This window comes from Alligator mississippiensis, chromosome 12, assembly GCF_030867095.1.
Source record: "Alligator mississippiensis isolate rAllMis1 chromosome 12, rAllMis1, whole genome shotgun sequence".
Classification (NCBI taxonomy): domain Eukaryota; kingdom Metazoa; phylum Chordata; order Crocodylia; family Alligatoridae; genus Alligator; species Alligator mississippiensis.
Genome location: NC_081835.1, coordinates 20,629,562 through 20,656,763, shown reverse-complemented (window position 1 = coordinate 20,656,763; position 27,202 = coordinate 20,629,562). Strand labels below are relative to the sequence as shown.

The window sequence follows — 27,202 nt, the reverse complement described above, 5'->3', positions numbered from 1 at the left end:
ACTAGTCATCTAATTGGCAGCCTTGTAGACTGACCCCCTGTCTAAACCTGCAGGTCGGATTTTCCACATTTCCAGCTTTTTTTATGCAAAATAATCTTCCCCTCTGGCAATACTTGTTCAATATCGGTTCATGATAACTCACTTGCCATGGATTTTCTTATCCCTTCTGTGGGATAAGCAGCAATTGGAACTCGGCTTGATTTGCTAGTGCTGTGGAACTGGGGAGCAGTTGAAAGAGGAGGCTGGCAGGTGGATCTGCCATGTGAGCCTGAAGTAAGAAGATGCAGTTGTGTCCTCTCTGCGTTTTCAGTCACCATTGAACTTCCCAAATCTGTATGTTCTTGTACACTAACATAACTCTGCTTACAGCTGTAGCAGTACAAAGGGCGGTATAGAATGCTGCATGAGTGAAGCAATTACAAATGTTGTGTGCAGTATAACCGTGCACTTAACATTTGAAATGGAAGGAATAGGCTGTTTTCCAGTATAGAAAGGGTGCACAACTGAGCCTGAAGCACTTGAACTATTTAAAAAGGCTTTAATTGCACAGGGGCAGAAGGGTAAGGAAAGAAACTCCTTAGGGCAGAGGAAGTCTACTTATCTGACTTGTAATTAACCAGTTTATTGTCTAAATACAGGCTTCATAAAAGTGCACTGCAGTTTGTTAATTTTTCTATTTATGCTATATAAAAGCTCCCAAACATAAGATTGGACAATGAAAGTTTTAAAACTGAAACATGCATCCAAGGTTTAAGTAGGACTGTCCAGCCTGCAAGCTAAAGGAGACTTGCATTGCATGTTGGTGAGGCCTCCAGTTAGTTGAAGTCTTTTATATGCAACCAATAGTTGCCAAACACATGGAAATACCTAATCCCCTGGGGCAAGCAGCTTGCCTTGTTAACTTGGGTGGGGGGGAGGAGTCTGTTAAGTACCTTGCAACCACATAATGGTATAGTTGCAGGTTTCTACTGTGCGTGTCCAAAAGATCATCCAGCCTGTGCTGGCTATAGGTAGTCTTGTAGGTTTGTGGACAAAAAGAAATTATGCTGGAATATGTATTTTAACTTTTCAGCAGACTCTCAAATGTTCTAGAGAGCAATATTTCATGCTAACTGCTGCACTGATAGCTGAACTGTTTGGTTGTGTACCAGATACCTGCACATGTGAAAACTTAAATTCTGCTTTGAGATCCAATTTAAGGATACAGACTTTCTCACTGTGTGGGCTACATGGGTGTCAGACCATCTCTTTGCTCATCACAGTTACCGATTGTCTCTAACCTAGCTAGTTCTCTGCAGACTATTTAACTATCTAATCTGCAAACTTCTGTGAAGCAGATGAATATTTTTCAGTTAGTGAATCTACCACGAAGTAGATTGCACATGCTCTCCAAGTGTGTGAATTAGTTCTGCAGCAGGCGTTCCTGTGTGAGATGCTTACTTCCTAAGGTAACAGTTCACAGGAGCCTAGCCTCTAAAAAGTGTTCAAATGGTATGAAATCCTTGTTGGTCTAATAATAATATCAAATTCACCCAAGGAACCTTGCCTGCCTTGTGCTAAATAAAACATATTGGCAGCTTCCAAACTGAACTCATCTGTGTAGGTACCATAGGTGCAGAGTATGTGGGGGCCTGAGGGTCCTGGCCCCCCTTGGGAAGAGGCAGTCCCAAAATGGGTGTATCAAGTTCTGGTCCTGGGCTGCATGGCTCTGGGACAGCATTTGTCTCAGATTCCCAGTATCATACAGGGATCTGGGCTTTCCATCACCATGGGAAATAGAAGGCTTCCCCTTGCAGGTGCCCTGGCAGGGAGCTGGATGCAGGGGGAGGGGTGTGTGTGTGTGTGTGTGTGTGTGTGTGTGTGTGTGTGTGTGTGTGTACATGCATGTGACCACGAATACAGCCCTAGGCAGCAGTGGAGAGCTGCTTTCCCCAGCTGCCTGTAGGTAAGTGGCGGGGGGGGGGGGGCGGAGGCAGATTGAGGCCCCCATAGTGAGGGAGGGAATAGGACTAGGACTGGGCCTGGGGACACTGCCCAGCTACAGTGGTGCCTGGGGCCAGGGTGGGGAGTGGGACAGAGCCACTAATTTGTCCAAGCAGTGGGAGAGCCAGGGCAGCTCCCCGCTGCTGCATGCCTTCCCAGGGAGGGAACTGATGGGGGGACATGCACGTGTCTCCCAATCTTGTGTGCAGGGCAAGGGCGGATGTAGGCTTTCTACTGTGGCCTTGGGGTGAGGACAGCAGGGTGGGGAGCCCTGAGCAGGCATCCCACAGTTGCTCTTGCCCCCCCGCCCCCCCCCGGCTCTGCTCAGCTCTGTTCCTTTATTTTCAAAGTCTTGCCTATATCAAAAAATGAAGTAATTCAACAGAAATGCCCTGAAGACCACTTGCTCTGCATTTGGATATTGCCTGAATTGGTAGCAGAAGTAAGTTAACTATAGCAAAGCTTTTTTCAAAGTAAAGAATGACTGACTGTAGCTGAAATCTAGCATGACAGGTATCTCTGAATTACTGGCTGTGGTAGACTGCAGCTGTGTCTGTTAGTAAATACTTTCACCCTCTTCAAAAAGGAGGAAGGGGACAGGGTAAGTACTGAATATATTAGATGACCTTTAATACTTTTAATCTCCAATTCTGTCTGCTTGAGAAGAGAGCTAAACTTTGTAAAGGTGGATTAAGTTGAAATGGTCACTGTTAAGAGGCTCTTTTATCTCCTTGCCCTAACTTCTGAAGTTGGCCTTTCTAAGTAGCATCCTCTTAGGCACACTTCAGTGTCCTGCAGAGCGTTTGAACTCTCCTACGCTTATCTCAAGAAAATAAAAAAAGTTCCCCAACCAATGTAAAATATAACTGTCCATTAAATGGTACAAGCCACCCCCTGCACTGCAGAAAATGAACCCAGTGGAGCTGAGTGGAAACAAAACTGACAAACTAGCTTGATGCAGCTAAAATTGTCTAGAAAACTGACAAGCCTCAGGGATTTTCTTTTCTTTTTGAAAGGCTTGTTGATGCTCTGATGGAAACTGTTAAAGCTTAGTGGATGATGAATCAGAAGCTCTTCCCTCTGGCTATAGAGAATCCTAAAAGCAATATGAATCTCTCTAGTTTGAATACCAGAGAGTTGTATTCTGTAGCCATTCATCTGCACTGAAGGAGCATTAAACAGCTGTGGCTAATATGTGCTAAAGCTATATTAATCCCATATGGCTCTTGTTGAGGTGCTTTGAGACCACCCATGCAGAATGCGCTTCATGCAGATTCATCGCTGCTATCCTTGTTTGGGAAGCTGTTCTCAAAGGGGGATTGTCTGACAATGGCCACCAAGATGTGTTGTTTGGGCTATAAGCCAACGTTTTGCTATTTACATTAGCAACTTCTAGCTGAAATTACACAAACCCAGCACTGTCCTTTGCAGACTGTTTAAATGTAAAGGTCTTAAATATTCACTTTGTAATGGAGAATGCCAGTATTTAACTTCATGGATAGGTGACGGTACAGCTGTCTCCATGTTCTGGGATATAATGTAAAACGAGAACCTGAGACTTTGGGGAGACTCTTTCCTCCTAGTAACTAGCCTCAGGACACTTGCCTTCTAGGCTTGGACTTCCTTGTCCTTTTGGAAGTGGTGGTCTTGATCCCCGAGGCTTTCACTGGGGTGGGCAGTTACAAAAGAACTGAATTTATGCAGGGACAGAACTCAGGATGTTCAAATAGTCGCAGCAAAAATACACAGCAGAACACTCTTTTGGGGACTTCTTAAAAATCCCTCTTCCATCCTTCCTGTCCTGTCTCTTTGGTCTGTTCTCTGTAGACTTGTGACCTTGTGGGTTTAATTTGCCAAATGTATAAATGATCTGACTTGGATGCAAGTAGGATTCATGTAACAGGCTTCTAGCTAGCCTGCTCTTGCAGTGCAGTGTAATTGTCTTTAATTTCCTTGCTTGAAGAAGAGTTCTGTCAGGAAAAGTGCCTTGCTTTGGGTAAACTTAAGATCTCTTTCTGATTTTGCAGTTCACTGAACAGTGGTGTAGTGGTGACTAGCCTCTAAGGGCACCTACACATTTACATTGAGGCTGCTCCACATTGTAATGGCTTGATTTAATCGTCTGCTGGAGCGTGGTAATTACTGTGCTCCAGCAGACTTCAGTGTCACATGTATTGGCATCCCCACGCTGAAAAATGGCAGCAGGAGCACTTTGACTAAAGCTTGAACAAGCCTTAGTGAAAGCACCCCCACTGTCATTATTCAGCACCAGGGATGCTGATGCACGTGACGCTCTGAGCACTCGAATTAGAGCCGCTCTTAGAGCGGTTCTAATTAAAGCACCTCCCTGCACCCGCAACCTCCCAGAGCATGTATATAAATGCCCTAAGCTCCTAATGTAGCACTGAGTTCAAGGTCACTTGCAGCACCTTTCAAGGACTTTGGAGCACAACCTTATAGGACTACAAACCAGTAATGCCTTTATTGCCAGTAGACTGTTAAGCATTACTGGCTTCAAGCTGCTAGTGGAGTACAAGCCATGGGGCTTGTTTTGCTAACCAAATAAGCATATCTGGAAACTGAATTTTTATCTTTATAGAGTAGATATTGAGATGCAGCTGGCATTAGGCAACTTGCTTTCCTTTTCTCTCTGCACAGGGGAATGATAGTATCAGGGCAGCAGACTGTTGTCAACAGTAATACTGGCATTGGCAGATTGCAAACAACCTCGGGGTAGCTGTGTGGCAAGGCTTTTACTAAACAACTGACAACTTGTTAGCATGATTCCAAAAGACACCTACTGAAGAACTTGTTGCCATGAAATGAGATGATCAGTCTACCAGTCATGCAATACAAGCATGTTTAGAATAAATGCAAATAATTTGAAGTGGAAAAATTGCGCAGCCCTTAAAATGAAGGGAAGGGAGGGGCACAAACTTTTCCCATGCCTTTCTAAAAAGGCTTGGACTGCAAGATGTAGGTACAGCTGTGGTAACTAGCTCTGTAAATTCCCTGATTTTTTTGTTATAAGCTGATGAATGCTAAATTAATGTTGAGCCCTCACCTTGTTTTCCACCATTATAGTATATAGCAAAGCCTGGCTGAACTGTTCAGGGCTGTATGAATGGGGATTTCCTTCTACCAATCCTGTGTTTTAGTGCAGGGACTTTGGATGGTTCCAAATGGAAAAACTGAATCAAAGTGTACATTGTAGCCAAGGATTTCCCCAAACAGTAATCACTTCTGATTATTTCCAAAGTGTTGGTTTTGGCTTCAAAAATTCCATCCACTGTGGCTTTAATGCTTGGCGTCTGCTGCACAGAAGACATTACTGAGCCATATCTGAATAGGCTCATTTATCTCTGCAGTCTTCTACTCACTGCCACTTAACAACTATCTTGACCTACACCCAGTGTGAGTAAACTTGCTCTTTGAGAAATATAGGGGTCAACCTGGTGTCTCCAAACCTTTTTATATTGCTTGTACAGTTTGACTTTAAACTTAGACATCATATACTGCAGCACAAAGTGCTGAGAGGAAACGACTAGCCATCAGTGAGTTACCCTTTTGCTTTCAAGTGGGAAAACAAGAGAACAGGGAATGGCAAATTTACTCTGTACTCGACTTTTCCCCTAAGGCAGTTGTGAAATGACTATTTCCTGTACTGACTCAATGTGCTTGGTAGGGACTAGCCCAAGGGAAGTGCTAAGGATGGATTCCCATCCTAGGCTATTTGTCCGAGTCCTATACTCTGTTACCTGCCCGTATTCTTAGGCTCTTGTTTTTGTCCCATTATAATTGACTTCTGGTTCTAGGAGGAAGGAGAATCCCTGCAATAAGGCCTGTTTAAAAATGGCTGAATTGGGGGATCAACTGCTATCTCTAGTTGATCTTTAAGCCTCTTGTCAGCATCCTCCTATGTGGAGATACAGGGAGAAGATTGAGGAAATTTACTAAATTACTGGCACTTAAGGAACTAGCTCTGCCATCAAGCTAGGGAGTCATCAGTTTAATCAGCAGTGACATTGATCTGAAGCCTGAATTCTGGTGAATCTCAGTATGGGCAGTTCTCTACTTTAGCTTTGGCTACAGATGGACATATTCAGAACAAGCATGTTATAAGCTTAAAAAAACACTGTTATTATTATTATTATTGTTTTTGTATCCAATAAGATTATGATGCGAGTTCTGGACCTCTATTTCTTGTTTGAAGACAGCTGTATATTCCATTGAAGTCTTAATGCTTCTTCTAAAAATAGAACTTGCTTCATGCAGGTGAACTGGATTGAAATGTTGCTGACTTGAGTACATTAAGTTAGTCTTACAGCACTGTAATTCGGCAAGATTTGACTTTGCAGTTACTGACCTGTCATTTCACATTTGCCACAGTCCCAGTATTGTGGGTCAAGACAAGCAGCTTGCTTTTCTCTACCAGGCTGTCCTCTAGTTCTGAAACTTCAGGCCAGGTTCTTGCCAATGACCTTGTAAATCAATGGCACATGGCAAGGACCAGATGGGCTTTCTTTAAAAGCAAGCAGCAAGTTAAATATCCATGAAATTGGAAGTAGACTATGAAAGTTTTCCTACAAGTGCCTTATAGGACTTGAGGCTGCTGCATAGTGTCCTAATGGCCTTGGAATCAGAAAAAAGCTTCTGGTGGATGATGGAAAAAACAAGATCAGCAGACATGCAGTGCCTGGAGCAGATAGTTTAGAGCTGTGCCTGGACCATAAACTTACTGTCTCAGGCAGTGCAGCTGTGAGGGGGCTTCTTCCTGCCTAGGAAGTAGTCGAGCACTGTGAAGGGGCATCTAGGAGTGGGTTAACTTTAAGACTACTTAGGCACAGAGCTAGTTGGCTAGTTCTGTCCTGCTGCCAGTTTGGGAGGCAGCTTATTCAGAGCTGTACAAGGTGCTGGGACATTATTGCTGAGGACAGCAAGCTGTCGCACGGATCTAGTCTGCTGAAGTGAAGAGTCTAGTCAAGCACTAACGCATGTTGGAATCTGTAAGTCAGAGGGAGTTAAGGAAATGGACCTCAGATGTCAAAGGGTGCTTTAAATCTTAGATGCAGGTTTTTTCCCTTTTTATACAAAGCTGTCGAGCTCACCTACTCAACCTGGAGAAATCAGTGGGGTAGTGTTGATGTTTTTGGCTGCCTCTGCTGCAGCACAGACGTACCCAGACAGACTGCTAGTTCATCCCTGCATGTGCCTGAGACCTGGTTATTCGTAGCAGAGTTAAGCAGTGTAGCTTATGAACCCTGGGCTGCTGCAGCAGAGCGTTAACTAGGATCCCAGCCATCAGGCTCGGGCAGTCAATCTGAAAGTCCCCGATTGCTGCAGTGCTACAGTTTCCAGTACCCCAAGCTACATTCAAATGTGTGACCGCAGCGTACCCGCAAGCCCTTGCGCTCTAATTGGAGAATCCTTTTTTCTAACTGTGAGCTAGTGAGGAGTAGTTGCAATGCTAGTAGCTCAGTATTTGGTATTATCTGCTTGTTTCTCTATGGGCCTTTTTTTACACATGTGCAGCATTGGGAACAGGTGCATCAGTAGTACAGTGCATGTCAGTGCTGAGAAAATGGTGGTGGTGTGCTCTGACCTAAAGTACATGGAACACATTTTAGTTCAGAGCACACCACCTCCATTTTCTCAATGCTGACATGCTGATACACATGATGTGGGAGGCTGCCAGCGCGCGTCAATCTGTGTACTCTGGATTTCCAAAGCATTGGAGCAGATTCCCCGCATGTGTGTAAGTGCCCTAGTGCTTTAGCCCATTCAGGTTAAACAAGACACTTGCAACTGAAGTAGAAGCACCATTTCACAAAAGACGTAGAGTCCTTCTTTCTACAGTGAACCATAAAGGAAGTAGGAATCAAATGCATCTCTCCCAGGTAGCTCTTCTTGCTGCAGTCTGGGCACAGCTTCACAATAATAAGTGCTTTAACTCTACAATACAGCTATTAAAGATCTCAGGCAGGCATTGGGTGGTATGGAACAGCACTACAGATGTAGTAGGAATAGATTTTAGGAAAGCTACCTGTGTACTAGCTTATTAGAGATGAGCAAAACTGCCTAGGGAGCCTCCCTAGAATATAAACGAGCCCTACACTGCCTTGTGGCCATAGCGTCTAAAGCAGCATTTCAGTTGGGCCTGTCGCATATAGAAAGCAAGCTGTGATCTCATCAGCCACTTCTGGGGGCTCTAGCACAGGAGCGAGAGGTGACCTCACTAAGGAGGAATGTGCTTTGTTAAGTATAAGAGGGGCCTGTGCTCATGGGGCCTATTGTCAGAGCAGTGTTTGTCAATGATGTCATTTCTGCGAGGCGTGCTGCAGCAGGCCTCAAGGACGCAGGAAGCGGGGTTGAGAGCTAGTTTCTCAATCGGCAATAAATGGGAGCAGAGTTCCACAGGTGGGGTGTGGAGGAATTTATTGGAACAGGAAGTATTACTGTGCCTCCTGTTTCATACCATAACTGCCAGACGAACAGCCAGAGGTTTCCAATACAAAATGTGGTGGTGGCTAACTTAGTAGTGTTGGCAGACTGCCTTGGAGAACTGGCAAGGGACAAGCTAACTGCTAACAAAGCAGCACTTATGAAAGCTTGCTGGTATATAAAGATTGAACATTCAGACTGTCCCTTTTAAAAGGGATCACAGATGCACACAGAAAATACTGTACTTGTGACTTAACTCAATTGGCAGCTGGACACTTTGCCTTCCTGGTAGTACAGCTGCAAGAGGATCCATCTGGCAGTGAACGAATGATTCTTAAATGGTGAACATGAACGGTTGCCCTCATTCAGCTTTTTGTACAGCATTGCCGCTTCCTGGGCATGTTGGTGAAAATGGATTAATGATACCCAGGCAGTATTTAAAACTGCTTAACCTCTCTGAAAGAGAGGCTTGACACAAAGCTACTTTTGGAAACAAAGTGGGCCGAGGAGCCCAAAGCATAATCTTCTTGTGATTAACTCGTCTGTCTTTACCGCAGAACTGCTAAACTCAGACATTCATCCAGCCTTGCCCTCTTCTCGGAAGAAGGCAGGGCTTTGTGTCAAAGATGACTCCCTCAGATGCTTATGATATAGAGTATCATCAGTTTTTGCCTTTGTCTCAGATACCAGAACCTGGCCACATTATGCACATTTAGCATATGGCTCCTCTAGTTTATAAAATGGTACCAAAGAACTCAGTACTGTGCCTATCTAGAAATCTTTTTTTTGGAGAAGTCCTATTTCTTTACTAGTGTGGATAGCCTTTCGTAATGACTTTGCACTTACAGGAGGGAAAAGAGGGGATCCAAGTGCCCAGGTGCCCCTTTTTAGAGCAGCCATTTTTGGCCTTTTTTGGTCTTGCTTTTGCAGGAAAACCTCCTTGACTTCCTTCAAACATGATAAGGCTTCAGTGATATTCTCTGGGGAGGGAGGAGGAAAACTTTAAAATAGTATCTTCCCTCTGCCTATCCAGCACAGTGGATGTGAGAACTTCTGCCATTTGAGGCCTGTAATAGAAACCACTGTCCCTTGGCGCGTGGCTGGGAAGGTGTTGTGAAGAGCCCTGTTGATAAAGCTGCATGCCTCAAAAAGGACAAAAATCACATAAGCGGCAGAAATGAGGTGCGGTTTGAAGGCCCAATAAAAAACGAAAGGCTCCAAGGTTGCAAGATAGTAGTTGACATTTATCACAAGAAATGCCCCAGCCCCCTATCCACTTCCATTGCCCTCCGCTGGACTCTCCAGTTTGTGCACATCATATCTGTAGTGGGGGGCCCCTAACTGGACATTTTGGGTGTTACCATGGGTGAGCTAAATAGTGTGGGGGAGAGCTACCTAGCACTGTCACTTGGTGAAGTGGCAACCTGTTTCCCAAGTAATGAGTAGTTTCTACAGCCCTGAAATCTTTAGGTGGCCCTATAATAAGGGGTTATGGAAGGAAGTGGTGGAAACATGTCCTGAAAGCACAAAGAAACCCATGTGACTGACATTTTTCCCCATGGAGGATGTTGCTAATGGCTTTAACAGACACCATAATTTGTGGAATGAATGCATACAACACACTGCAGCGAACTTCCTTTATCAAATTGCTCACTTCTAAAGTGAATCTCATGTACAAACTTCCATGTGCATGTGCCAAACAGTGGAAAATACTTAAAACAGCAGCTCCATTCATGAAGTGCTTCCTGACTGAACGGAGATATGATACCATCCGAAAAGACTTGGTGTAGGTGGCGCACGTACAATGGTGATTCTAGTATCAATAGAGTCATTGCAAAAAACACAGATATTTCAATGCATCTCTTCCAATAGTGGATGTTGCACTAGCAAGTTGGCCTTCTGATAGGTAACAGTAGTTTCTAATAGCAATACCTTATATGAGTTTTTGATAAAAGTCAAAGTGGCCTCACTGCCTGCTAATTAAGGGCTATACATTCCCAATCATGCTCTATGTAGGGAAGTTTGCCTTTCCTAAAAATTATATTAACACTGCTCTGAAGTACAGGATGATTTTTGCCTCTAATATAGGTGATGTGGTTTCTCTCTCTCTCTCTCTGTCTCAAAAAACCAAAACCAAACTTAACAGAACTGAAAATAACACTATCTAGTAGAGCAGAATTGCAAGTTTTGAGAGTGTTTAACTTTCTCAGATCTTTGCAGTGTTCATAAGACTTTTTTTATGTTTGTTCTTGCAAGCTGCCCAAGAGCCCAAAAAATTGAATCTGCTCAATTTTTAGGTGTTGTTTATGTCTCTTCTTTAAGCTGGTGAACAGAACTTTTATGTATACAGGTTCTGTTGATGAAGGAAACTATGTAATAGTTGCAGTAGCTTATCTTGTTTCCACTTATTGTCTACTAGAAAATGACTTGTAGTTCTCTACAGTCGGGTAAAGTTCAAGGAGCATTGATTAAACTTGCCTAATATTTGTCCTGCTCTCTGTTTAGTCTTTATCTGAAGACATTTTTTAATAGGAGGAAAAGGTAGAAATTATTTGGATGTCTCTAAATTGTGATGCTGGCTTTTGGGGATTACTCCTCCCTCCCCAGATCATCATTTCACTGAATATTTTGCCTCTAGACAAAAATGAGGTTAGTTGTGTATCTTTTTTAAAATATGCAGTAAAGGTTGTGCTATGTACAAAGGGAGTAAATGCAGTGTTTTGCTTCAGCTATCCCAATCTGGGTTTCAGAATGTTGCTATTAAAATGCGGGGTTTTAGTGCCCTCATGTCCCCGTTCCTTTTAAATCCAGTGGCCATAGAAACTTGAGTTTCCAGGCTTAATGGGAGCAGAGAAGCCTTGCAAGTGTGACTTGTGTACACCCTGCAAGCTTAAACCAGAAAACCTGATGCTTGCTTAATCGGGTATTTCATGACTTCTTTGGCCCTAATATGGCTTTTCTGAAGTACTGCCAGCCCTGAGTGTCCAATGTTCCCATGTTGTTTTATGCAGCAGCTGTATGATCCTTAGTTCTGGCATACGTATCAAGAGTGGAGTAGATAAAAACTTGCACTCAAATCTTGAGGAGGGTGGCTTTTAGGTTCCTGGCATTCAACACTGGGCTTGGTAGAAGGTACACATATAAAGTACTGTACCTTGCACAGAGTTGGCAACTTTCCACCTGGCTTGGTGGGATCTGATGTGTATTGCCACAAGTAGTAAACTGGCTTTAAATGTCTTCATGGCGAGGCACTCAAATTAGTCATTAATTTGATCCACAGCGTTGGCTCAGAACTAAAATGTAAGTATATGAAGTTAACTGGCTCTGCCAGGATTGTCTGTGTGGGGTGCTACCTGTCTTGCATTGATGCTGAATCTAAAGAAAAAATTATACATCAGTTTATAGTTTAAGCTTTGGTTACTATGCTCAAGTAGTAGCATATCTTGCATGCCTTGGACTGTATAATTATGTGGGCATGCTGCCACTTAGTTAATGGGATAATAAAAGCATAAGAATTACAATATAGGATCTCTGTGGTGTGATGGGAGATCCAAGACTGATTTTTGGTTTTTCTTCCTGTCTTGCTACCAAATAACTGCTTAAGTGCTGAATATTAATTAATAAAAACAAGTTACTTAAAGTGCTAGCTTATAAACATAGTTACCAAAATGGGCTTTTCCATGTTTGCTAGTGTTGTGTGAGCTCTTGTTGGCAGAGAGAAGGTAATCTGGTAGTGTCTTTGTGGAGTTAGCATGAAGTTGTACTAGAAGGTTGAGTTACTGTGGCAGCCTAACGCTCGGCTTGGCTGCATGCTGGCGGATTAGTGAATCCATTCCTGGTGGTAACTTTTCTGAGCTAACCAAGTTAAAACTACCCCAAGGGGAAGGTTTTAATTTTTTTTGATTTTTTTTTTTCTTTCAATTTGCCTGATTGGTCTTGCTGGTTAATGAAGTAAAGGTACAAACTAAACAATATAATTGGGAAGCCAGGGTTGCTACTAAGGTTTAACATGAACTTTAAATGCTTTCTGCTCATACTGTATTTTGCTTGGGTTGGGCAGTGTCTAGCTATTCCAACTGCATTAGGCCATTGGTTAGTTGATCACTGAATCATAATTGGAACCAGGGCTAGAAGCAATCCAGAGAGGTCATCTGCTCCAACCCTCTGCTCAGGGTAGGATCGCTTCAGTCTAAATCATCCTACACAAGTATGTCCAACGTGCTGTTAAAGGTTCATTTCTCTGTTAGCCTGGACTTGATTGGAAAGAGTCTGCCAGAATTTCTCTCTCTTCTGTTCAATGACCTCTTCTTTACCCTTTCTGGTGTTCCTCCTCTATTCTCGTTGAGGCTCATGCCTTATTTTTGGCATGTGTTATAGGAACAGCATAGAAGTTAAGCTGACAAGGTCTCCACATTTTTCATTGCTAGGCCCTTGCTGTTCAGGGTAACTTAGTCCTTCCTCTTCCCAGTAATAGTCTAAGTAAGGAGGCTGAAGGCTCGAAAAGTACTTTAGCAAGGCTTCCATGTCTTGTGCTTGGCCAGCTGGCTGAGCACAGTGGACTCTTGATTTGGCAGTCTCTAAATGATGGATTAGATGAAGCCTGGTTCTGCTGACATAACATAATACTGCTTTGTGGGTATGCCTAAGAGAATCTCAAACAGCAACCAACCCCTTATCCTCTCTGAAACTTTTAAATCTTCTCTGTGCAGCTTCTCAAGCCTCAGCGCACAACCAGAAGTATGCCACTTGTGCTGGCATATCCAGAGCCAACTGTCAGCAAGCTGAACAAAAAGAATTCTGTTTAATTATCTGCCACTAAAGGGAATACGTGTTAAAGAGCTGCAGTAGAGTTGCATGATTGTATGGAAGCAAAGGCCAGTGTCTGACACTAGGGAACGTAAGGCTTTGTAAAAAGGAATCAGTCAGATGGAGGCATAACATTTGTATACTAATGTCAAGCCATATAGTGATGTGTGAACAGGGCAAATAAAACATATGTTCTTCCTAGGTGATGCCTCCAAATGTTTCAACCTCAGCTTCTTGCTTTTGGAAAGCTGTGGTAGTGTTGTCCACCTCCACATGGGAGAAGTGGGGGTGGGAGGGTGGGGAGTGACTTCAGGCAAGAATCCACTAACAAACCACTTGACTACCTTGATTTATGTAGTCTGATCACTAATTAAGTTGTCCCAGAAACTGATACTTGTGGTGATTGGACTCTCCTTTTCTACCTGCACAGCAGGATTTCATCTGACTGCTCCTCCTATGTACAGTATAGTTACAAGCAGACACTTGCTCATCTTGTTGGTATTTGTGTTGCAAGCAGTAACTGGAGAACTGGTAATCAGATGCATTTTCATAAGGTTTTAAAAATTGATTGAGAAATCAGCACTGCATTCCCTCTTTTTAAGCTTGTTCTGCAAATACACAGAGCTCTTTATCCAACTGTCTTAGAAAATATGCCCACTAAAAATAGAAGTCTCTTTTCAGTTGGTTCCATTTTTAAAATACTGTTGGCATACAAGGTAGGCACAAGCGTAAGATTCAAGCAAAAAAACCCTTTAAACTTGGAGTGTCCAGCACTTTTGAGAGCTTGGTCAGTGAGACTGGCTTTTACTGTATGATGATGTCACCTTGTCCAAGCAGGGATATCCACTTTTGAAGACTCTTTAAATGGAGGCAAGTTAGAAATTTGTCATTCTTTCCAGAAACGTTACTCTTGAATGGCTGCTTGCAGCCATGTGGTAGTTGGCATCCCATCCTTTTTCTGTAAATGACCCAGAAATGGGGCAAATGGTCACCTTTGGAGTAAACCAGAAAATCTTGACTATGGTCTCTTCTCCCTATTTCTCCCCCACCCCAGGTATGGTCAAGTTCAGAAATACTGTATATGGTGGTTTGCTGTAGTTGCCACTTGTTGAACATGCATCCATAACCTCAACTTGCTAATGTAGCTGTTGCACTGAAGAGTAACTCCGTATGGAGTGGCTTTCATGGGTTCAGGGGCTCTTCAAACTGACTTTTTTCCTCTTTTTTTGGAATAAGAAATCACAGCTACAAGGGTATCTGTCTAAATTGTATCTTGTAATTTAAGTGTATCCTTCCCAACCCTTTTCTCCACCCCTATCCACTATCACCAAAAGCTGAGCAATGTTTTGGAACAGACTCCCAATGGGGAGGAGGTGGTGCAGGAGTATACGAGTTTAAGTTAGTTGAGATGAACTTGACAAGAGCCTGAACTGGAAAGGATGATGTAGTTTGCAATAGGAAGATTCTGGACTAGATGATGCACCTGGGAGCAACTCCCAAGTCATGCATTTTTGGAGGGGTTTTCAAGCCCAGGCTAGCTTACTAGCTGGGCAGCAGACTACAGTCTAGGTTTTGATTATGCTTGGGCTGGGAACAGGCTTCTTCATTGAGGAAACGGGCCAAATGAGCATAGCTGCTAGTCCATCATCAAGAATTCATGCTCCTCTCTCTCTGTCCCTCCTTCTCTGCTGGAAGGACAATATCTTCCGCGCTGGTCTGGGGAAGAATCCCAAAATGTCAGGGCATAAAAACCCAGAGTGATACCCCAGACATGTAGACAGTGCAGAAGCTGTGCACTGTTGAGGTCCATGTTCACCCCACTGTAGGTGTAAATAGGGTGCACCCCTTAGTGATGAAATGCTGTTGGGAAAGTCATAGCTACCTTTTTCTAGGGCAGGCTTCCTTGAGCCTTATCTTCCCATTCAGATGGGCTGCAAGCGTACCTGTTGCTGGGTCTGATCTCATTAAAGTAATCCCTGAAACTGGGAACTAATACTGCTACTTCTGCTTTGCTCTTATCAAGGGCTCCTGCTGAGGCACACCTAGCATGGGGCGTGGGGACACGGCGGTGGCGGCATTGCAGCATATGAATCAGACCGCCAAGCCACAGGGTAGATTGATTTTTAAATCGAGCTGCTTTAAATTGGCAAGGCAAAAGCCTGATTTTAAGTAATTTTTTTTTTTGTTTTTTTAAATCAACTTTCCCATTTGTTTTTGTTTTTAATCAACTTTCCCCCCTTTTTTTGTTTTTTAAAGAAAGATGTATTTGCATTGGTTGATTATAATAAAACAAGTTGATTTACAACTAAATACAGTTTTTATAATATATTTGGTACATATGGTTCCTAGGTACCCCAGCTACGTGTGTGTGTGTGTCTCATTATAGCTTTTAAATAAATATAGCTTAACATATTTGGATATAGCATAATAAAATGTAGTATTTGTCTATAAAAATGAAATGCATATTTCTTATTCACTAGATGATTCAGCTTTTTTTTTCTCCTTTTCCTACACTGTCTTCAGCTTAGTGTTAGTCCTTCCTGTTGCATACTCTGCTCCCTCTCCCTCCTCTACACAAACTAACAGACCCTCCCTTCCAACAATCCACGATTTTCTTCTATTATAACTCATTGGCCTGCTGTGCTGCAGTACTTTAATTACCTTCAAGTGCTCTGTTTCTCTTGCTTTGCATCTTTGTACATATGCAAAGGAACCCAAAATGGCCATTTAACTAAAGTATCCACAACTTCCCAGAAGCAGGGATTGGTAATTACTGAACAGATGGTTGTTTTTTATGAGCTGGAAGATAAGCTTCCATAAATATTTGTAGCTTGAGAGGTGAGTGAGTCAGATCCAGTAGGGAGACCAAACTCTGATTTTACCACCATCCAGGTGGGCTCTGGATAATCCTGATCAGCAGACATCATGTGTACTCTTCAGAGTCAGAAGCCGGGTTCCAACACCTGTGATGACTTCAATCTTTTGCATCCAGCAGTCTAGACCCTGCATCCCTTGCAGGGTCAAGCCCCTACTACCTTAACAATATGGCATACAGTTTCAAGTTTGACCTCAAAAGTTAATGGCCAGACTCCTATCGCTCAAAGGCAAAACACCATTCAAAGCCTTAACGTTACAATGCCGTTGTCTGTGGAGCATTATGAAATGCTAAAATGCTATTATGAAATTCTGTAAATATTAACTACCTCTTTTGTGTATTGACTCCAAAAAAAACATTCTTGTACAGGGCTCATCGTCTGCAGTCAGCAGCTTTTTCAACTTGCCCATCTCAGAAAAGGGAGAGCCAAAATTTAAGCCTCATTACGATGGTAACATGTTGTCTTTTATCTAGATAAAATGGATCATAGTAGTGAAAGAGGACATGCCTACCAGATGCTGGGCAAGGAGAAGCAAACCTAAAACACTTCAGTTGTAAAATGTCCTGGGATTATTTTTAAGATGTGTGTGTTCTGAGGGACTGGTCTGCCATTTTAAGGTCATCTAATGAAGATGCTAATAGCAACATGACTGAGGCAAAACTACTTGACTTTTTTAAGCTCCCATATCTGATCGGCTAGTTGGATAGCAGCACAGTGGTCTCTTGAACACTGCCACCTCCCAGCTCAAAATAAGCATCTGCCTCTTATTTCCTTTCCTTTCTACTGTAGACTTTTCTGGATTTTAGGAGTTTTTCCAGTTATGCAGAAGGAGAGCTGTCACTTAGATGGATGCATTCTTTGCACGCTTGTGCCTCATCCAAAAAGCCAGAACATTTATTTGCCAAAGATGCTGTTGCATGGCAGTTGCAGTCACTTAAAGGTAGTCAACTAGGGGACAGACGGATATAACATTTGAAGCGTTTCCAATGTAGCTGTATTTTGAAACTCTTCAGCCGTAGGCTTCTTGCTGCATGTTGGAGCTGAAGCTCCATGTGCCACTCCAGCTGCTGCCACAGGGCAGGGGGAGCGGAGCAGACTCAGTGAGCAGTTTCCAGTGCTCTCCACCTCCTTGTTCTGGGTCTCCTGGCTCTGAGAGTGGAAGCAAAGCCCATAGGGTGCTTGCTCATGGTCTGCCCTGCTCTCTCCTCCTCTCTTCCATGGTTCAAAAATACTACATCTGTCCATGGTCCTCATCTCCCTGACATTCTCTCTAACCAAAGTTTACTGCAAAGGAATTCACTCTATCCAATTGAAGAGGTCACTAGTTTGGGCTGCAGTATGTCACCTTTGTGTTATATCACAGATGTCACCAACTTACTTTCTTAAACTGAATGGCTCCATATGAGTGGTGTCTGGCTCTTGATGCAGTGTAATCCCACAGCATGGCTGATGGGCAAAAGTGAGGATTTATCTTCTGTCATCACGGTTGGAAACACTAGCAATTTTAAAACGGGAATGCCTGGTCCTGCAAGCAAGCCCTGGCTTCAAAAGATGCCTGAGGTTTTTCATTCTTAACTTTCCTATGTGGAAGCAAGCAGGTCTGGGGGAGGGGAAACAAAACTTAAACTGCCTTTCGAAACATAATTGCATAATGTGTGTGTAGTTTGTTTTTTTGTTTGTTTGTTTGTTTGTTTTTGTTTTTCTTCTTCCCCCCCCCCCCCCCCAACCTGCTGCTCTAGTTGATGCTCAATACCTTTCCTTCCCTACCCCCACCATCTTGGCTGAGCCCAATTTCAGATATTGGACCTACTAGTGTTGGCCATCTGTAAGACTTCCCGACTGACCTTGTGAACTCATCTAAACTGTTGCTGTTCTGTCTCAGAAACCCCCCTGTGACTGCTCCGTGCTTGCCGCAGTTGCCGAGAGCCCGACATACTTGCATAGTTGCACTCTGTAGGCCTTGTGGATGCAGGTGACCGCACAGCCTGTCCCTGGCTATACCAAGTACAGCAGAGAGTGCTCCAGGACCCTGCTCTAGTTTTTTCCTGTTTATGGTCTGGGCTTGGAGTAGGGCCTTTGAATTTGGTCCTGGATATAAAACCCAGTGCCAGGTGTTCTCTTGCCTTTTCTGGTCCCTTGTACATAATAGCAGGATAAGTAAGCTGCTTTGCAGTCAGCTTGGTGGGAGGAGGGAAGGGAAGTAAGTACTTTTTGTATGTAGAGTAGCAAACCGTTGCTTTAGGTCCCCTCTGGCACATCTTCCACTTGCTTCTCAGACACTTCCCTTGTGAAATCTGTCATTACGTCTCATTTAAGGCTTGTTTGATAAACACAGATACTTCTTGAAGACAGACGGATGGCAGCTGTGTGCAAAAGATTGCAGTGATAATCATCCTTGCTTTGGGAGTATAACTGACACCTGCCCCATGGGCAGGGAGCAGTCTCCCTTCTGGAGCACTGTTAACAGAAGCGACCCTGCAGGACAGGGTGACCCTTTCCTCCCCTTCCACCAGTGAAGTGCCTGTACATAAATTGTTAATGCACTTAAACAAGGTTACAAGAGACACTAAATGAAGCTGAGGGGCTGCTAGCTTTAAAGTGAGGAAAAACGTTCTGAAGTGTTGCGTAATAGCCCTGTAGTACTCATGAATTGCAGAGTTACCTATTTATGTGAGATCTCTGACTACATCAAAGTGTGTTGTAAGCCTTCTACAAAATGACCCTATAGAGCAGTGTTTCTCAATCCGTGGTATGCGTACCCCCAGGGGCATGCAAGATCTGGGCAGGGGGTATGTGGGTGCCACGTTTTGAGTTTGGCCCACCTCCCTGCTTGGCGGGTTGCAGGTGTCTTTGCCTGTTTTGGGCCAGAAGTTGTGGCTGCTGCCTCTCCCGCTGTGTCCAGTGCACTGGGGCGTTCACTCACTGGCGTCGGTGTGCCAGGGGACAGGGAGGAGGGCCCTGTGCAGGCTGCTTTGCCCCAGGCTGTGGTCTGCGAGGAAGAAGTGGGATTCTGCTCGTGGCGGCAAAACCAGAAATGCTACGGTGGGACTTCTGGTTTTGCTTTTGCTGTGTCTATTCGCAAGTGGTACATAAGGTACCAAAGGCTGTAGAGCGCTTTCTGGAATTTTTTTCTGACTTGCTAGGTCTTAGACCAGGGGTGGGTAAAATATGGCCTGCGGGCCAGATCCAGCCCACATCGGGTCCCTCGGTTGCACCCAGCCCAGGCTGTGGCACGTGTGGCCAGACTTGCTTCCCGGCTGCTGCTGCTGCTGAACCCAGCCCCGCTGCCCAGGTACCCCAGCAAGTCCTCGCCACGCTTGCTGCCATGAGTGAGACCGATGCAGACAGGTGGGACCAAGATCACGGGGCAGTGGCAGTGCAGGGCTGGGGCGGGCCAGAGCCACGATCCATTGCCCACATGGCCCAGTGATGGACACCATGGGCAGGGGTGTGCAGGGAGTGGATCACAGCTCGGTCCCAGCCCCATGCTATCATAGCCCCTCAATCCCAGCCTGGCTGAGTGGGGAGCAGAGCCACTTAAGGAGTTTTGATGAGTTGTTGCACAAGGGGGGGGTGTTGTGGGGGAGGGTGGGGGTTGCAGCTGCTCACCAAAAATTCCTTGTGGTCTGCGGGCCCAAATAATTTCCCACCCATGACTTAGACACTGGATCAGATGAGAAACTGAGTTGCATGAATAGGCCTGAAAGATCCTAGGCCTGGCTTGTAGTATCTGAAGTGGTGCACTACACTTGTCTCCTTAGATGACTGTTTTAGATTGAGGACTGACTAGTTTGCCTCTATCTTGCAGATAGCAAAGCCATTGTGGATGGAAACTTAAAGTTGATCCTTGGCCTAATATGGACCCTCATCCTCCATTATTCCATCTCCATGCCCGTATGGGAAGATGAAGGTGATGATGATGCCAAGAAACAGACCCCTAAACAGCGATTGCTGGGATGGATCCAGAACAAGATTCCATACTTGCCCATCACAAACTTCAATCAAAACTGGCAGGATGGCAAAGCACTGGGTGCCCTTGTTGACAGTTGTGCTCCAGGTAAGGCTTCTGTTTGTCTCCTTGCCCTTCTGTTTCCTAGGGTGGTTTTTGAGGTTTGTCTTTAGCACTGCAAGGTCAGTTGTATCTAAACTTTAGATGAGACTAGTTTATGAAAGGGCAGCGGAGTTCAAGCCAGTAGCTGTAGATCAGGGGTGGGCAAAATGCGGCCTGCGCGCCAGATGTGGCCCGCCAGGCCATTCTATCCGGCTCATGGGGCCCCTAAAGAATTGAGAATGAACATTTATTTGCCCCTGGCTGCCTGTCATGCGACCCTCGATGGCTTGCCAAACCTCAGTAAGTGGCCCTCTGCCCAAAATAACTGCCTGCCCCTGCTGTAGATGGAGGGGAGCTGTAAATGACATGGCAAAAAGTTAATAAATAAATAAATAAATCGGTTTAAAAAACTCAACTGGTAGCACAAGCTGTCCACTAGAGGTGCCATCTCTGCTGGTCTTTTAACTTCTGGTGCTAGTAGGTGGTTGTGTAGTAGGGCTTCTGAGAGGGGCTGCACAGATTGCAATCATAGGTTATATACCCAAACCTCTTCTGCACTAAACATCCAGTGACTCTGCCTGCATCATGCAGAGTAAATTATGTAATGTGATTTCAGGGGCAGAGGCTGGGGTAAAGTTCCCTATTTATGTGCAATATTTGTCTCACTGATGTAACTACTTTGTGCTAACCTAATGAAGTTTTGTGTGGACCTCACTAGTAAAAACGTATGAATGCAGTGGTGAAAGATGGGTTATTGTGACGCTGTTCTATACAGCGTGAAGAGGCGGCTCTTTCCACTCCCTCTTCCTTCCCCTCTTAGTGTAAGTTTTTAAAACATTTCAGTCTGATGCAAATGCTCAAAGCTAAACAAGCTAGTTGTGAATTGGAGTCTTTCCAGATGAACTACTTGGCTCCCAGGATAGCTGAGAAGTCCCTAGAGTCTTCAAAAGGCTTCACCCAGCAGCATACCCACCTCTGGGTGGTTGTCACAAATGAAAACTTCATTTCCCCTACCTTGGGAGGCTGGTGGCTGTGAGGAGCTGGAATGAGTAAGGTTCTTGAGGAAACAGGGTTTCTAATATCAATGTAGAGTGAGCATCCCTGGTAGGCCTTAATGGAAACTCCTTTCCTGACAGCTATTTGCTTTAGACGGTAAAAGCAGCCTTCTATCTATTCAGATCAGGCAGTGTTGGATAGGTGTATCTTTTTTCCTAAAGAAGCTTATTGATGTTTTTGACATAATGGTTTTAACTTTAACTTTTTTAGGTCTCTGCCCTGATTGGGAGGCCTGGGACCCTAAGAAACCAGTTGACAATGCTCGGGAAGCTATGCAGCAAGCGGATGACTGGCTGGGTGTGCCACAAGTAAGAACAATAGCTGTTTTAAAAAAAAAAAAAAAGAAAGAAAGAAAGAAAAGGAGGCATGGAAATGAGGATACCTATTGAATGGGCAGGAGCACTGGCTTTAGAATTGCTGCTCATGTTAAACAAAGTATTTGGCTTGAGAGTTTCGTGGTCCAAAAGAAATGGTTATTCTGAATTTTCTAGTGTGTACAGTTTATTTGCAGTTATCAATTACCTGAATTGTTTCAGAATGCCCAGTGTAGCTTTATATGAGAGGAAAAACAAGTTCAGAAATTAGCAGGGCACCAAATAATGGAGCTTGGGGTGAAATGGATTCTTGAACCAAATTGGAACTTCAAACTAGACGTTGGGCTAGCTGGAAACACTGCAGCAAGGTTTTTTGCTGCACTAACTTTGAATGCAAACTACTTTTTAGTTGTGGTCAATTGCCCAGCTTGTGTCTTGGTAGGAAGAGAAGCAATCCAAATAATTCAAAGAAGTTTTTATTTGGAGGCAGCACCTGGAAACTTAAGTCTTAATAGTAGATGGGACTTGCACATTAATTGTAAGAGCACATGAAAAGAAATATTCCAAAAGAAACTTGGGGCAAGATGGGACAAACCTAGACACCCTCTCTTCCCCCCCACCCCCCCCCCCCACCCCAAAAAAAAAAAAAGAGATGATTGAGAACTGCAGTCTATAGTTCACAGAAATGTTCTCCCTTAAACCAAGCGGCGTGCTTTTGTGAGCAGGGTCCTTAGTGTTAATATTTGTTCTGAATGCTGCATAAAGGTGAAACAGTTGTTTCCTGCAAGGATTGTTCTTTTGAATGAGCAGTGAGAGCCAGGGTACTATCAAACTGCATTGTCTTCCTGCTTATAGTATATTGGGACAGAACTACTTAAAGCTGTGCAGTGGGTGCACTCCTGGAAATTAAGCTGAAATATTAATATCTTTATGGCTGTGACCAGTCTCTGCTGTAACATAGGTGGCACGACACATTACCATGTAGAGATACCCAAGCTAGCATGCTTATAGCATAGTGCAGAGCAGACTGCCAAATGTGGTGATAGCTGGCAGCAAGATCTAAAAACCACACAACTTTACAAGCCTCTTAAGCATTCCAACGTTATGTTCCCAGGAGCTCGGTTGCAATGGTCTTGGCTTGTATTAAATGGTGTTATGTTTTTTTCAGCATCTCATTAAGGGAAACAAAGGTAGCAACATCAGCCTTTTTCCTAAAACTAGATAAGTAGAGGTTATCACTGCACATGCTTCCCACTCTTTGCTACTAAATTAACCAATGATATGGCATTAATTACTGTAGTTGGAAATGTTAATCTTTTGTCTAACACTGCCAAATTTCACTGTTGAAAGGAGGTAGTCCAATATGTAACCTCCTTTTCATGTGCATGTATGTAATATGAATAAGTACTGTATGTTTCAGCAGGCTTCATGTTCATCTAACATGGGGTGGGAAAAACATGGCCCGCGGGCCAGCTCTGGCCCGTGGAGGGACTCTGTCTAGCCCACAGCGGGTACCTTGATCCCACCTGGCCCAGGCAGCATTCATCTCATGGGGCGTCCTGTTTCTTCCTGGGCATGAAGTGAGGTTGGGGTGGCTCCACAGCTGAACTGCCTTTCTAGGCAGCTGTGGTGGCAGTGGCTCCTTCCAGCTGCTGCTGCCACTGACTCCAGCCCCGCAGTACTGTCACGGACCCATGTGCACAGCCCCGAGCCCAGCCCGTTGCGCACCTGCTCTGGACTCGGCCCAGCGGAGAAGACCAGCTCCGGACCAGCCAGAACTAGCACACAGCTCTGACCCGGCAGCAGTGACAGTGGCAGAGAGGAGTGGCGGGGGCAACCTGGGTGTGAGATCTGGGTAGCTGCAGCAAATACGCCTGGCAGCAGTGAGAGAGAGGGGCTGCTTTTCCCCTGCACTGAACTGCAGCTTCTGCCCGGCCACTGCTGCTGCTGAACATGGGTGGGCAGTCTGGAGCAGGGGCAGGCTGGGGTCAGGGCTATGCACTGGTTCCTGCTGGTCCGCTCCACTGGGCCAAGTCCGCAGTGGGCCGGGGTCTGGGCTGTGCATGTGGGTCCCTGCCAGTACTGTGGGGCTGGGGCCAGTGGTGGTGGCAGCCAGAAGGAGCTGCTGCTGCTGCCTAGAAAGGTGGGGTGGCCTGGGGGCTGTGCGCTGTTGGTGGTGGCACATGGGATCTGGGCTATTGCATGAGGAGGGGGATGATGGCAGGGGTGCTGACTGGCCCCTGGCAGCTTGACAGAACTGCCTGTGTGGCCCATGGGCAAAAATAATTGCCTGCCTCTGACCTAACAGGAGATGAATTAAGTATTGTATACTCTAACCTGTATATCTTCCAGGTCATTACCCCTGAAGAAATTATTCACCCAGATGTGGATGAGCACTCTGTAATGACTTACTTATCACAGTTTCCCAAAGCAAAACTCAAACCAGGTGCTCCGCTGAAGCCTAAGCTGAATCCAAAGAAAGCAAGAGCTTATGGGAAAGGTAACAACTAATGTTTGCAAGTAGAGGCACTGTAGGATATTTACTTGACTTATCTTTGTTCTTCAAAGAATTTCTGGACTTTTTGCATGTGTTAAACTTCCAAGTTTCACTTAGTACCTAGTTTCAGAAAAAACATGGATATAGTCCAAAAGACACTCCTCGTTCTTGCAAACTTCCCCAAACCCTCTGAACCTGTTTTTGCAAACTGCCTGTCTGGCAATTGAAATATTGGTTTCTGCAATTCACTGCTGTGGAAAGTTGGATGACACGAGTAAAAAGCACCATTTAATGATGCTTAAAATGCCAGTGCTGCCGCAAGCAATCCTCCAAACAGGGTGCTTGCTACTTTGTATAAAGTGCTTTTTAAAGCGGTAAAATAAAAGCACAGTCAAAGTGGGTATTCTTAAAATTGTAGGAAGTATACTTGGAGGCAGTTTTATCTGGACATACAGTGATAAGTTGACTTTAGAATTGCTTTTTTAATTTTTATTCCAATTCTAATTATGGTAAATGAGCAGGCAAAGATATGGGTTTAATGTGGTGTGTGTGGGTTTTTTTGGTTTTTTGTTCGTTTGTTTCCCTTTTGACAATAAAGGCAACTGAAAGTCCTCAGTTAGAGGAGAGGTGATGCTCCATAGCCTGCCATGAGAACATTAATGATGCCTAGTGAATCAGTGTCAAAGTGTTTTTGTACAAAACTAGCGAGCCTTTTATTATAACTTAGTGACCTGATCAGAGATGAAGCAATGCTGTCTGTCCCAAGGTGACCTAGTCTGGAGGACCAAGCCTGGGATTATTAGTTGGGACACTTGGGCCACACACATCCTCATAAGCATGGGCATTTAGTTCCCCAGGGACAAGTAGCGGTGGTACACCTTGTGCACCTGGGGAATGCCTGTTCCATGTGCCCTTTGCCTACCTGCCCAGTACACTTCAGGTGGGGTAAGAAAGGCTAGGGCCAGGGCTAGGCTGGCCCCAGTAGCCTTACCCAGGGTCCTGGGGGCCTCCTGGTGCCGCAGCAGCACCTACGCTGGTGCTTGGAGCCTGATCGGCAGCCAGAGTGTGGCTCTGTCCAGCCAGGCTCCAGTTTTGAGCAGTGCACACTGTCCCCACTGCACCACTCCACTCCACTTCTTTTTTTTTTTTTTTTTTCTTTGCGCAGGTTGTTTTTGACCCCTGGATATCCAGGGGTCAGTTGTCCGTTCCCCCCGTGTCCCCCTCCCGCCATACTGTGTCGCATACTGCATAGCTGCGCTCATTTAGACACGGCCTCAGGTCTAATATCCATTTTGTTACCCTGCTCCTCTAAGGAAAGTCAGTGTCCACTCCCTGCCTATAAAATGGGGGCAAGGTACTGAGGCTGAGCCTGTAAAATACATAGTAAGTGTTTCAGTCTAGAAATAGCTTTGGTAGTCTGAAAGAATGAATATGCAAACTGTTAATACCTTATCAGTACATTCATTTTTCCTATTGAAAGCCTACATCTTCCTCCCATTGCTCCTATGTTATTGTTTTCTAAAGATAAACAGGTTCAGGAACTCAGTTGCTTACAACCACTTCCTTTTATAATCCATTGGATGTTGCACTTTCCACTAATTGTGCTGTAGTGTAAAGAAAAAGCTTTATTAAAGTTTAGAGCCACTCCAAATAGTAAGTGCTTGGACATGAGAGATGAATGTGTTTGGACTAACCTGGAACTAGCAAGTTTGGGAAGTTTTTTTCCACGCCCTCAGTCTGATAACAGCATGACAGGTGTAATGGCTAAGGGCAAAGCATAAAGAGATGATGAAACTTTTTTAGTTTTTTGTGAACACATGCTGAGACAGGTCCTGTGCTAGGATAGCAAAGAACCATAGGGCCACTCAGTTTGAGTAAAACTTCCCTAATAATATTAAACTGAAATGCTCCAGAGTTTTGCAGTACACTTCAGATCCTGGGTAAAGATCGTCCTTATTTGTGTTGGTGTAACCTTAGCTCTGGCAACATTAAAATCACTTGCATTGGGGAATGTTTGTAGAAGCAGGTAGACAAACCAACACTTCTACTGTCAGCTGTATGATTTGAAAGTAGAATGATACTTTTTAGATGTACTTTCAAACTTGTGTTCTCTGAAATATGGCCTTATGGAGTAACCCAGAACTTCTGTACCACTTCTCCAATTTCTTAAACTTCAGCATAGTTTGTGGCTCAAGCAATTCAACAGAACATTTTATACCTGTTCTATGAAACAAATTGCCCTACCAAAACAGTTCTTTCAAGCAGTAACTGAAGCTTCCCTGTTTTTACCATACCAATGCTCTACACAATATATCTTCTGAATATTTTTCCTGCAGTTTTGAATCATTGCTTCAAAGCCAAATGATAAAAGTTCTGGCTTGTGCTAGAACAGTGAGCTCTGCTATGAGCTTGGTGTTACAGCCTGAAGAGTTATTTTAAAATGTTTTTTGTAGCTGCACTACTTCCTATGAAGCTCATGATTGGTTAAATGGTAAAGTAGGAGGCAGTGGTTATGGGGAAACTAGTGTCAGAGTAGCATTGTCTCAAAAATATCTCTTGCATAATTGTTGTAGCACTAAGTGTACTCTTCTGTTGTGTCCTCAGGAATTGAGCCACATGGAAACATGGTAAAGCAACCCGCCAACTTTACTGTAGACACTATCAGTGCTGGGCAGGGAGATGTGATGGTCTTTGTAGAAGATCCAGAAGGCAACAGGGAAGAGGTGTGTCTGGTAAACCTATTTCATCAAGAAAATTGTTTCTGACTAGAGAAGAAACCACCTTCATTGACCATATATTGTGAGCAGTTGGTCACAGCAGTTGATTATCAAACTGCGTGCAGTACCTTTTTAGAGAAAGGTTCATCTTGCTCAGGTTAGCATGTCTGTTCATGGCCTCTCATTTGAAGCCCCCAAAGGGCCTTGAGTATCGAGACAGTGAGGATAGATATACGTATTTGAAGAAGAGCTTACCAAAAGAAAAAAAAAAAAAGATTTTCATTGAGGGACATCTTTTAAAGCAATTCCTGAAGTGTGTGCACAACCCAGCAGTCCTGTAGTACTCGGCTCTGCCTCCTACCACAGGTGGAAGCGGGGGGGGCCGAGATTGCCACTAAGTGCTCAGCTGTCTTCAGGACCCTCCAGAGGCTGGAGGCTGAGGCATGCAGGGGTTCCTTAGT

The 27,202-nt window shown here is 44.4% G+C and overlaps 1 protein-coding gene across 4 annotated transcripts in view; it reads left to right on the top strand.

Moving 5' to 3' along the window:
• Nucleotides 1-27,202, top strand: part of FLNB (filamin B) — a 134,801-nt gene that overhangs the window by 44,290 nt on the left and 63,309 nt on the right. For all 4 annotated transcript variants that reach the window (XM_006272199.4, XM_006272201.4, XM_006272200.4 and 1 more), the window contains exons 3-6: nucleotides 19,915-20,163; nucleotides 21,424-21,521; nucleotides 23,880-24,027; nucleotides 26,629-26,747. In XM_006272199.4, the coding sequence (XP_006272261.2) occupies nucleotides 19,915-20,163; nucleotides 21,424-21,521; nucleotides 23,880-24,027; nucleotides 26,629-26,747 (614 nt within the window). The remainder of the gene's footprint in view (nucleotides 1-19,914; nucleotides 20,164-21,423; nucleotides 21,522-23,879; nucleotides 24,028-26,628; nucleotides 26,748-27,202) is intronic.